Here is a 13,031-nt window from a genome sequence, read left to right as displayed (position 1 = left end):
TGGAAAGGCCTCCGGGCTACCAGTAATCCTTCAATCATAAAAAAAACTACGAAGGAGAACACAATAAACAGCAGCAAACAGCAAAAATATTCTACGCTATAATGTACATACGCATTATGTTACTATAAAAAAATTGAAAATATAATGTTTGAGTTCTACGATTCCTACCTATATCGAATTTTTTTTTAAATGACTTCAAACTATAATAAATATTAAGCCTCATTATGGGCAGGGGCCTTCAATTAGCCCTTGATCGTCCGCCCATTGTAGTTTAAAAAAATCTATTTTTTATCGTACTATTTAGATTATACGAAGTCCTGCTTTGTTCAAAAATGAGAAAGCCACAATACTAATTAGACAAAAAACGATTACAGCCACAATTACTTTATTTATTAGAGAATAATACTAAGTGCGGAAACATAAACAGTGTTTTGTTTTTATTACATTTTCAGTTTTAATTGAAACAAATATCTATACCATTGCAAAAACGTTATAAAGTGTTCGTAATACTGCAATATAAAGTCTGATCGGTAGACGTCGGACATATTGTTCCAGTTTTCGTAAAATGCACTGTCGTGGTGCTTAGTGAGAGAAAATGTTGCGTTTGGCGATATCGTTGCTTGCGATGGCCGCGGTGGCAAAAACTGGGAACAAGCCAGCGCCGGCAGCTCAGCAGATAGTCGCGTTCAAACAGAGAACATCGGTAAGTTAGAATGTTTTAACATATATATTTTTTTTTGATATAGGTTATTCAATATGGCACTGTATAGATGGGAATTTGTAATAGTATTTTGGTATTCTAGGCCAATAGATTTTTTATTAATTTCAATATGTTTTTTTTGGCGTACAAAGGGTTTAAAAAGTATCTACAGATTATATATTTTTTGTAAAATATGTTTTATTTCAGCTATTGATAAAATATTATGTGTGATTTATTTCAGGGGCCCATCGGTATTATGACAACGAGTGCTGGATCGCCGATCGAACTCAAAGATGCGAGTAGCACATTGAACTCAAATCTCATAATCAATGAATATTTTATGGATTCATTAACTCATATAGTACGAGAGAGGATTCCCGAGAGGTTGGTGCATGCAAAAGCGGCTGGAGCATTCGGTTATTTTGAGGTTACGCATGATATTACGAATATTTGTAAAGCCAAATTATTTAGTAAAATAGGAAAGAAAACTCCAGTGGCAGCAAGATTTTCTCCGGTGATAGTCGAAAGAGGAGGTACTGATACTTCAAGAGATGCGCGCGGGTTCGCTATTAAATTTTACACTGAAGACGGTAATTTTGATATCGTGGGATTCAATACGCCCATGTACGCGTACAAAGATCCACTGCTTTTTTCATCATTTGTGCGAGCTCAAAAACGAAATCCAGCTACTAATTTAGTAGACGGTAATACGCTATGGGACTTTTTGACGTTGCAACCGGAGAACCTACATATGTTTTTGCTCGTATTTGGGGATAGAGGTGTGCCAGATGGTTACAGGCATATGCCAGGGTTTAGCATTCAAACCTATCAAGTTGTGAATGAGAGTGGAGAGAAGCACTTTGTTAGATTTCATTTTATTCCTGACGCTGGCATAAAAAATCTAAACTCTAAACAAGCACAGAAAATATCCGGTATCGATCCAGATTACGCCACCAGAGATTTGTATAATGCCATAGGAAAGGGTAAATTTCCGAGCTGGTCTGTGAGTATCCAGATATTGACATTAGACGATGTCAAAAATGCAAAATTCGATGTTTTTGACGTGACAAAAATATTACCCCAAGATGAATTTCCCCTAAAGCCACTCGGTCGTTTGGTTTTGAACAAAAATCCGACGAACTATTTTGCAGAAGTAGAACAGTTGGCGTTTAACCCAGCAAATCTTGTGCCGGGCATTTTGGGAGGACCGACCAAAATTTTCGAAGCAAGACGTTTAGCTTACAGAGACGCTCAATATTACCGGTTAGGTGCTAACTTTAATAAAATACCGGTAAATTGTCCGATTCAAAATCACGTAGTTGCTTACAATCGCGATGGTCGACCTCCCGTTAAGGATAATGGTAAAGATACCCCCAATTATTATCCTAACACGTTCAATGGACCGGTGCCTTACAAAGATGAGAATAGAGTTGACCTTATCGAGATATACCAAGATGATCCTAACAACTTCGATCAGGCTAGAGAGCTGTATATGAACGAAATGACGAAAGGGGAACGAAGCAGACTAGTCGAAAACATTCTGTATAGTCTTGGTGGTGCTATCGAAGAATTGCAGGATAGAGCAGTGAAAATTTTCACAATCATACACCCAGATCTTGGTTACAGAATATCTCAAGGTCTAAAAGTGAACCGAACGTCGTACTACCGGGATGATGAATGGCTTAATAATAAATAATTAGATAAATATATCAAAACACACACGGTCACCTGGACCTTAATCTGTATTTAGGAGTTAGAGACTTATAAACATACTTATATACCTTTACATCATGCATATACATGTGTGTGTATAAATGTCGATTATGAATATCCAGATATAGAGCGAATACATCTCTTCGTCGCCAGAACGTTTACCCTAAGAGGAAATCGAACGCACAACCCTAATATAAAATACTGGTTAATTAATATTTTACCAAAAAAAATGTTAATTGAGCACGCTTTCGCTCGTCCGCCCGGTTCTCGCGGACTGGGTGGGCCGCGACCGCGGATGCCTCACCTTCCGGCTGACGCAGATGTTGACCGGCCATGGGTGTTTTGGCCGGTACCTCTTTAAGATAGCCGGAAGGGAACCGACGGCGCAGTGCCACCACTGCGCGGACCGCGACGAGGAAGACACAGCGGAACACACGCTGGCGCGTTGCTCTGGATTCGACGAGCAACGCGCCGCCCTCGTCGCGGTCATAGGAGAGGACCTCTCGCTGCCGCGCGTCGTGGCTACGATGCTCGGCAGCGACGCGTCCTGGAAGGCGATGCTCGACTTCTGCGAGTCCACCATATCGCAGAAGGAGGCGGCGGAGCGAGAGAGGGAGAGCTCTTCCCTTTCCGCACCGATCCGTTGCCGTCGAGCCGGGGGCCGGAGGCGGGAATACGCCCGTACGTCCCGGCCTCTGTAGGTGGCGGCTCCCCCCGGTGAAGGTCAAGGGGCGACCTGAGGGGGTGAGGCCGCGCGGCGCGCTACCAGCACTCTAGCGCGCTGCCGTGGAGTGAATAGAGCGACCGGTCGACGGTGTATCGCGTCCCGACCCGGCAGGCTGGTTCTGGTCCAGCGGGGTATTCCGGGACACCAGCGGCACAGTCTGGGCGGCCTGACGGGCTGCCGTACCGAGACAGCCGACGTTTCAGAGCCTTCGATTCGCCTCGAAGGCTCCGTCGGCTGGGCGTCCTTGGGGTGAGCCGCACCGTCTGGTTGTAGTGTTGACCGCGGTAACTCCCCTACCTCATCAGGGTTCTGGCTCGGAGGGGATCGGACGTCGGGTGCAAGGGAGTCGTTTAGTGGCTGGGTCCTAAAATCCTTGGGCCCGCGGTTTGCTCACAACACCATGCAGATCGTTGAGTCTCACATACCCCGCGCGCCCCTTATGCGCGGGGACCTCGTAGGAGGTTCGGCCCCGGCCCGAAAAAAAAAAGGAGAGCTCGCTTTAACGTCATAACGATCAATGTCTTTTTAGCAATGCAGTTAACAAACCTTGATTAAAATCTTGGTCAGAATGTTCTAAATAATCGATAGCTAAAATATTTTATAATATACAATAAAATCTATACTTATACCTAGTCAGGTCATAAATTCTGTCACATGTTTAATGTAAAATAATTGAAACAAGTTTATTCATTATGTAACCATTCATATACCAAAATGAACTTAACAAAACATAGATTCTTATGATACTAAAGTTTATTCAAAATCACCTCCGTGATTTTGAATACAGGCCTTCAATCTGCGCGGCCAGTCGTCTTGTCATTGAACATGGTATGAGAAACAGGTTCCACAAGGTTCGTCAGGACTGTATTTTGATACACAACTGCATTCGTTTTTACACCTTTCTCACAAAAATGTACCTCTGTTAAGCCCCAATAAGAAACTTCCAACCTTACCATGAGCGAGGATGGAAAATGACCTCGTTGGACACGCGGAATACGGTTGCTCGCTTCTTCACTACTGTGTGCGTACACCTTATCATTTTGTTTGTTGTAGCTCTCTTCTACGGTAAAAAATTTTTCATACGAAAAAAGAATTTCCCGATATTTTTTTCCCGCGTACCGCTTCAACAAAGCGCGGCATCTCTTCAGTCTCAGGTCCATTAGACGAGCATTCAAACGATGTCCTGTTTTTCTTCGATATGCCCGAAGCCCTAAGTCTTCATTTAACACCCTTTTCACCGTGGTTCTGCTTAACCCCATCTGAAGGGCCAACAGTTTCTGCTTACGTTTGGGATTTCTTTGAATTCGCGCCTTCACAGCTTTTATCACTGCTGGAGTCCTAACAGACCGAGGGCGACCACTTCTTGACCTGTCATCTACACTAGAGTCTTCATTGTATCGTTTGATGGTACGATAAACGAATCTTTTGGTTATATTCAAATTTTTCAGTATGTTAAAAATTTGGATTGGCGCGTAACCGCAACGATGCAACGCAATAACTGCAACACGGTCTTCTTTAAGCGTCCACTCCATATTTAAAAATGAGTAAAATTCTAAAAGTATACATTTTTATTTTATGAACAATTCGAAATTCGAATTCAATAAACTTTTTTGTGGCCAGCATTCTAAAAGAAATTTTTTTACTGTGTGACAATACTTATGAACTGACTAGGTATAATATAATATTATAAAGAGGGAAGATTTATTTGTTTGTTTGTTTTGAATAGGCTCCGAAACTACTGAACCGATTTGAAAAATTCTTTCACTATTTGGAAACTACACTATTCCCGAGTGACATAGGCTATAAACTTTTTTGCAAAAAATTAGGGATCCTTACTAAAACTCCAATAATGTAACCCAAGGTGTAAAAAAATTACCTAAAATATTCTTTACACCGCGTGCCCTGCGAAAACTATTGATGATAGAATAAAATAATGTACTACGACTTTGTAGAACACGTTATTATTTACAAAAAGTGTCGCGACAGCATATGTCTAACTATTATAGTTATGCCGCAATAAGTGTTCTTTTATTTTTTTAAATAAAACAATGTCGTTGAAATTTTTATTAAAGACCCGAGCGGAGCCGGAGCGTGCCGCTAGTATCTTATAATTCGCATAGTTTATGAATAAATGATATGTTAATAGTGTGCAATTGTTTTTGTTTTATTACTGATTCATAGTAGTGTTAGGTTTTTCGGCTCCTCAGCGAAGAAGGCGGGGTGGGCGGCGCGGATACGTGGCTTCCATTTATCTACCGTCGCGTGCGGGTGCGGGGGCGCCCGGTGTTCGGCTGTCGAACGAAGTCCCGCGGGAACATCCCGGGAATGAAATCCCGTCCTATTATCAGGACGGATACCGACGAACGCGGACTTTCGGCCCGCACTATGCGGTACGCTACCATGGGTTTCGTGGAGTCGGAGTCAAGGAGCCAGATCTTCTCAGTGGGTTGCGTTTCCGATCCGGTGGTAGAGTCTGCAAAACACTGCTCTTGCTAGGGCCGTTGTTAGCATCGCTCAGGTTTGAGCTCCGTGAGCTCACCTACTAGTTAAGGTTACGCTGAAATAGCTTCTCAACATCAGCATGTTTTCAAATGATAAGAGCTATTAAGTCGTGACAGTAATTAACTGAAATGTGCCTAATTTGGAATGCCTCACTAAATATTTATGTGTAAATTAATGCAAATTTAATGAAACTATAATAAAAGTTTTTTTTTCTTTTTTGGTGTGTAGTTTCACCATGATGGGTGGGTAGAACATAATAAAATAAGGCTTACTTATATAATATATACTTAATATACGTAACCGCAAGGCAGTGACTGGGTTTTTAACAACTACCTAAATGCCACAGCTGCTTTTCCAGTCGATCTGCTGAGAAGTGCGGGCGAAAGACTGAACGGCCTGTTGCTGTGGGCTATATGTCACGTTGGACTTTTCGATGAGTTCGTCGATCTGCGCTTTAGTTGGTATTAGCACTTGTACTGGCAAAACAACACTGAAGCTGTATCAGCTATCCAGGTCATCGAGTTATCCAGGATGAGTTTCGCGTACTTGATCTTCCTTAACTAAGGTGTTGACTGACCAAAGAGAGTGTTTAGGAGGAGCTGTGGTGTTACTTTGGTGCGGGAGTAGATTCACGTCTACCCTCCTCTTATAAGGGTTAACTCCAATGCGTCACCTTCAGAAATACGGGACAGTGCGGTAGGTTTTTACTACTATACACTGCGTGAATAGGACCTTAAATACCACGAAGGAGAACACAATAAACAGCAGCAAACAGCAAAAATATTCTACGCTATAATGTACATACGCATTATGTTACTATAAAAAAAGTTGAAAATATAATATTTGAGTTCTGTCTTCGAACTATTCCTACCTATATCGAATTTTTTTAAATTACTTCTAACTATAATAAATATTAAGCCTCATTATGGGCAGCGGCCTTCAGTTAGCCCTTGATCGTCCGCCCATTGTAGTTTAAAAAAATCTATTTTTTATCGTACTATTTTTAAGTTATAGGAAGTCTTGCTTTGTTCAAAAATGAGAAAGCCACAATACTAATTAGACAAAAAACGATTACAGCCACAATTACTTTATTTATTAGAGAATAAAACTAAGTGCGGAAACATAAATAGTGTTTTGTTTTTATTACATTTTTAGTTTTAACTGAAACGAATACCCATACAATTGCAAAACGTATATAAAGTGTTCGCAATACTGCAGTATAAAGTCTGATCGGTAGACGTCGCACAGATTGTTCCAGTTTTCTTAAAATGCACTGTAGTGGTGCTTAGTGAGAGATAATGTTGCGTTTGACGATAGCGTTGCTTGCGATGGTCGCGGTGGCAAAAACTGGGAACGAGCCAGCGCCGGCAGCCCAGCAGATAGTCGCGTTCAAACAGAGAACATCGGTAAGTTAGAATGTTTTAACATAAATTTACTATTTTTTTTAAATAGGTTATTCAATATGGGACTGTGTTAGATGGGGATTTGTAATAGTATTTTCGTATTCTAGGCCAACAGAATTTTTATTAATTTCAATTTGTTTTTTTTTCCATAAAAGGGTTTAATAAGTATCTAAATGATGATTTTTTTTGGAAAAATATGTTTAATTTCAGCTATTGATAAAATATTATGTGTGATTTATTTCAGGGGCCCATCGGTATTATGACAACGAGTGCTGGATCGCCGATCGAACTCAAAGATGCGAGTAGCACATTGAACTCAAATCTCATAATCAATGAATATTTTATGGATTCATTAACTCATATAGTAAGAGAGAGAATTCCCGAGAGGTTGGTGCATGCAAAAGCGGCTGGAGCATTCGGTTATTTTGAAGTTACGCATGATATTACGAATATTTGTAAAGCCAAATTATTTAGTAAAATAGGAAAGAAAACTCCAGTGGCAGCAAGATTGTCTGTAGTGATAGTCGAAAGGGGAGGCTCTGACACTTCAAGAGATGCGCGCGGGTTTGCCATTAAATTTTACACTGAAGACGGTAATTTTGATATCGTGGGATTCAGTACGCCCATGTACGCGTACAAAGATCCACTGCTTTTTTCATCATTTGTGCGAGCTCAAAAACGAAATCCAGCTACTAATTTAGTAGACGGTAATACGCTATGGGACTTTTTGACGTTGCAACCGGAAAACTTGTATATGTTTTTGCTCGTATTTGGGGATAGAGGTGTGCCAGATGGTTACAGGCATATGCCAGGGTTTAGCATTCAAACCTATCAAGTTGTGAATGAGAGTGGAGAGAAGCACTTTGTTAGATTTCATTTTATTCCTGACGCTGGCATAAAAAAACTAAACTCTAAACAAGCACAGAAAATATCCGGTATCGATCCAGATTACGCCACCAGAGATTTGTATAATGCGATAGGAAAGGGTAAATTTCCGAGCTGGTCTGTCAGTATCCAGATATTGACATTAGACGATGTCAAAAATGCAAAATTCGATGTTTTTGACGTGACGAAAGTATTACCCCAAGATGAATTTCCCCTAAAGCCACTCGGTCGTTTGGTTTTGAATAAAAATCCGACGAACTATTTTGCAGAAGTTGAACAGTTGGCGTTTAGCCCAGCAAATCTTGTGCCGGGCATTTTGGGAGGACCGGACAAACTCTTCGAAGCTAGACGCTTAGCTTACAGAGAGGCGCAATATTACCGGTTAGGTGCTAACTTTAATAAAATACCGATAAATTGTCCGATTCAAAATCACGTACTTGCTTACAATCGCGATGGTCGACCTCCCGTTAAGGATAACGGTAAAGATACCCCCAATTATTATCCCAACACGTTCAATGGACCGGTGCCTTACAAAGACGAGAATAGGGTTGAACTTATCGAGATATACCAAGATGCTCCTAACAACTTCGACCAGGCTAGAGAACTGTATATGAATGAAATGACGAAAGGGGAACGAAGCAGACTAGTCGATAACATTCTGTATAGTCTTGGTGGTGCTATCGAAGAATTGCAGGATAGGGCAGTGAAATTTTTCACAATCATACACCCAGATCTTGGTTACAGAATATCTCAAGGTCTAAAAGTGAACCGGACGTCGTACTACCGGGATGATGAATAGCTTAATAATAATTAGATAAATATATCAAAACACGCGCTTCAACGTCATAACGTTCAATGTCTTTTTAGCAACGCAGTTAACAAACCTTGATTAAAATCTGGATCAGGAAGTTCTAAATGATCAATAGCTAAAATATTTTTTGTATAGTTTATGAATAAATAACATGTTAATAGTGTGGAATTGTTTTTGTTTCATTACTGATTAATAGTAGTGTTAGGTTTTTCGGCTCCTCAGGTAATAAGGCGGGGTGGGCGGCGCGGACACGTGGCTTCCATTTATCTCCCGTCGCGTACAGGTGCGGGGGCGCCCGGTGTTCGGCTGTCGGTTCGGTGAGGAGTCCGGTATGACTCCCGAGAAGACGGGATTTCATCCCCGGGATATTCCAAATCCGAATCCCGTCTATCAGGACGGGTACCGGCGAACGCGGCCTTCCAGCGCGCACTATGCGGTACCATGGGTTTCGTGGAGTCGGAGTGGAGGAGCTCGATGGGGTTTATTCTTGCGTTTTCATTGGCGTTCTATTGTTTAGGACGTTTAAATCTTTCACTTTATTCTTGCCCACCTATTTCTAGTAGCCTCTAGGTGTTATGGTAGCTTCACCGGACGTGAAGGCAAGCTCACGGGGCTCAGCCTGGAAGATTTTTACACAGTACAATGTTCAAAATGAGTCGTCCTTAAGCACCTTAGTCATCCACGAAAAATGTAAAACATTCGAATCCTCCGAAATAATATAATAACCATTAAACAGTTAATATTCATTAATAATTATCTATTTAACGTAAATAATTTAATAAAGAGCAGAAAACCAAAAAACTCATCACCAGCAAAGTGGAAGAAAAGAGGGGAAGGAGCCGTAGTCCCATGTGCTGATCTGATCAAATTAAGACATTGGACTCCTGTATCATTGTCACTATCTATTGCCCAGAGGATAGGAAAGTATAAAAGAACATAGTCCGAACAAAAATGCTCCGTAAAGGTCACGACCCTTAACACTGAGGAATACGATGCAAGGAGGAGGAGGAGAGCAGAAAATCATTTAAAAATAAGGAAACATCCTGAGTCAATCGTTTCATAGAAATTCCAAAAAGACCTTTCTATATTTCATGCTAGTAAAACCTGACCATGTTCCGCTTTGACTACTGCTAATTAAAACTCGATAATTAGAACTTCACTTATCTTACGCTTATCCTTCTACTTGATAGCCTATTTTCTACTCTGACGTACAAGCTATTACACTGTGAAGTTACAGTTTAGGAAAACAGTATTGTAACATAAAGAACGCTTTTAGTAGTATTCAGAAACAATACATATTGTGGTTCTGGATAAAACACCTTTGGCTAATGATGGTTGCCATCGACGAAAGCGCCATCTACAAGTTCAATAAACGTCATACGTCAAACCACATTGACAGCAAAAACGTCATTCTATGTCATTTGTGTCACTTCATATTATTCATAACTTTCGAACGTAACGAACTAACAGCTTTTTTTGTAAAATCGAGGGTATACGAAATTATACACCTTTTTTGTAAAATCGAAAATATACGAAATTATACAGTAAAACGAATTCTCTTTTGGATATCCTCCGTTCCTGCGTCTACATTTGAGAGAGATATATCATTTTTAATGAAATCAAGGAAAAGATTCCGTTTTTATACCCATTTTTGTATCAGTGTTATAGTTTTTCCAGCAAGTTATTCTTTCTCTTAAGACTCAGAGGTAGCTGCACTTTTTTTTTATTTTTATTGCCCTTGTAGGCAGACGAGCACACGGCCAACCTGATGGTGAGTGGTTACCGTCGCCCATGGACTTCTGGAATGCCAGGGGCAGAGCCAAGCCGCTGCCTACCGCTTAATACTCTCCATAAGCCTCGTTTGATGAAGGACATGTCATAGCGCTCGGGAAACATAGTGGAGGGGAGCTCATTTCATAGCCGGATGGGACGTGGCAAAAAAGACCTTTGGAAACGCACTGTGGATGATTGCAGTGGTTCCATGTAGTATGGATAAACTCTACTCCGGTGGCGGGTGGTGCGATGGTAAAAACGAGATGATGGTATAATCTCGAACAATTCCTCAGAGCACTCCCCATGGAACATACGGTACAAAATACAGAGGGAACCGAAGTCCGTCCGCAGACCCAGATGTTCGAAACGATCCAGCAGAGAAGGGTACGCCTAGCAGGGTGATCCTCTTGGTCCATTAACTTTTAGTCTTGCTATCCATAGCATTATAAAGACCGTCAAGTCTCCTTTAAACCTATGGTATTGGGATGATCGCAGAATAGATGGTCCCCCAGATTCCGTGCTAGACGACATCAGACTTTTATTTCCGAAGTTGCGAGATGTCGGCTTGGAGGTTAATACTGGGAAATGTGAGGTGTACTTTTCTACTGAAATATCAGCAAGCGTAGTTAAAGATTTTCAGGAGTTGGTTCCAGGTATCAAAGTTTTGAATGAAAGTAATTTCATTTTGTTTGGCTCTCCAATATTTCAGAATGGAGTTCCAAGTTCTCTGGAAATAAAAAGATAGTTAATGTCGTCATTGCACGGCAACCTATTGAGCTTATCATCTCACGTGGCTCTCGTCTTGCTTCATTGTTGCATTTCGATGCCTCGTTTGACATATTTGGTAAGAACTTGTCCAACTTGGCTTTTCACTCAAGATGTAGCTCAGCTTGATTCTTTGATGGATACACTAGAGACTATTTTAAACGTAAGCTTGGATGACAGACAATAGTGCCAGGCTGTTTTACCTATACGTCATGGTGGCCTGGTAGTGTGACAAATGGAGCGTATTGGGCTCGCTGCTTTCCTGGCTTCGTGTTGTAGGATTGTAGACCTTGTTGCTAGCTTACTGGGTACGAATGGTGATGGATCTACGATTCCGTTTGCGAGCGAGGCTTTGGCGGCTTGGGACTTTTTATGTCCGATTGAGGCGCCCCCGGTGAACAGGAGCTCGCAGAGGCGTTGGAATTATGTGTTGTGCAGGCTGACTTTGTGAACTTTGATACCAGACGCCACTGGTGTTGAGTTAGCGCGTCTGAGAGCGGTCTTCAGACCGGAATCTGTTGCTTGGTTACAAGCATTGCCTTCACCACAGTTGGGGATATTTCTTGATAATAACTCATTGAGAGTGGCCACGGCTTTGAGACTCGGTTGTAACATTTGCGAGCCCCATCGATGTGTCTGTGGTAGTATGATGGATGCCACCGGACTGCATGAACTGAGCTGTGTTAGATCGGCTGGCCGCTTCCCGAGACACCATGCACTTAATGATATTATTCGACGTGCTTTGGTCTCCGCAAATATCCCGTGTGTGTTGGAGCCACCTGGCCTCAGCAGGTTGGATGGTAAGAGACCGGATGGTTTGACTCTAATTCCTTGGGAAAAGGGACGTTGTTTGTTATGGGATGCAACCTGTAGCTGTACGTAAGCGGCGTGTCACTTATCCGGGACCCGGCAATGTGCGTTTTTTGCTGCTGAGGCGTCGGCTAAAATGAAACATGCCAAGTATGCTGCTCTGAAATTTACATACCTGTTTATTCCAGTGGCAGTGGAAACGGCAGGTGTGTGGAGTTCAGATGCTAAAAATTTATTGCCGCAATTGGTCACCGCCTCAGAGAGCGAGGCCACGATCCTCGGTCTGGGTCGTACCTGGTCCAGAGATTATCCATTGCTATACAGCGTGGCAATGCTGCTAGCGTAATGGGTACTTTCGGGTCGGGTGCGATCCAGACTGGCTTGTTTGACTAGCCGATGCTATGCGCGCATTGCTGTTTGCGTGGACCTATAGGTCACTCATGACGACGCTTGCAGCTGAAAGTAAGTGTTATACTTTTTGACGAAGCTTGTTGCTGATAACTCTGTTTCTATAATCTGACGAAGCGTGTTGCGGATAATAATATGTTTAAAAAAGTGTTATTTCATTATTGCGAAAAATAAAGGGTAGGTTAATAATAATAAATTAACTTAATCTGTTAAGTTTAAGAAACCGTTTGGTACTTTTTGCCCTAAAATAGGAAGAAAACTTCGGCCTCCGTGACAAGCTTTCGCATTTGCAAGCTTACTAGGAAGTGTTAATAAAGGATTTTAACATCAGAGAAAGCGACGGTATCATTCTCCACTATGAATGTATCTAAGCGAAAAATGTTTAAGAACATAGCTGGTTTTCAATATGGTTATTTTTATTTTAGTCCAAAATTCAAATTCAAATTCAAAATCATTTATTTCAACTTAGATGTCAGTATGGCACACTTGTTGAATGTCAAAATACAACTAACAATGTTAACTCTACCACCGGTT

General features: G+C 41.5%; 2 protein-coding genes and 1 pseudogene across 2 annotated transcripts; all 3 read left to right on the top strand.

The window, feature by feature from the left end:
- Positions 1–498: 498 nt before the first annotated feature.
- Positions 499–2,536, top strand: LOC114252678 (catalase-like). Its single transcript, XM_028187260.2, has 2 exons — positions 499–703; positions 942–2,536. The coding sequence occupies exons 1-2, from the start codon at positions 596–598 to the stop codon at positions 2,394–2,396; spliced, it is 1,563 nt and encodes a 520-aa protein (XP_028043061.2). The 5' UTR covers positions 499–595; the 3' UTR covers positions 2,397–2,536.
- A 4,289-nt stretch (positions 2,537–6,825) lies between these two features.
- LOC114240820 (catalase-like) lies at positions 6,826–8,902 on the top strand. The gene is made up of 2 exons (XM_089737089.1): positions 6,826–7,048; positions 7,290–8,902. The coding sequence occupies exons 1-2, from the start codon at positions 6,941–6,943 to the stop codon at positions 8,727–8,729; spliced, it is 1,548 nt and encodes a 515-aa protein (XP_089593215.1). The 5' UTR covers positions 6,826–6,940; the 3' UTR covers positions 8,730–8,902.
- A 1,170-nt stretch (positions 8,903–10,072) lies between these two features.
- LOC149500290 (uncharacterized) lies at positions 10,073–12,482 on the top strand (annotated as a pseudogene).
- The last annotated feature ends 549 nt before the right edge of the window (positions 12,483–13,031 follow it).

This window comes from Bombyx mandarina, chromosome 22 (genome assembly GCF_030267445.1).
Source record: "Bombyx mandarina strain Sakado chromosome 22, ASM3026744v2".
NCBI lineage: Eukaryota > Metazoa > Arthropoda > Insecta > Lepidoptera > Bombycidae > Bombyx > Bombyx mandarina.
This window is presented reverse-complemented; position numbering and strand designations above follow the sequence as displayed.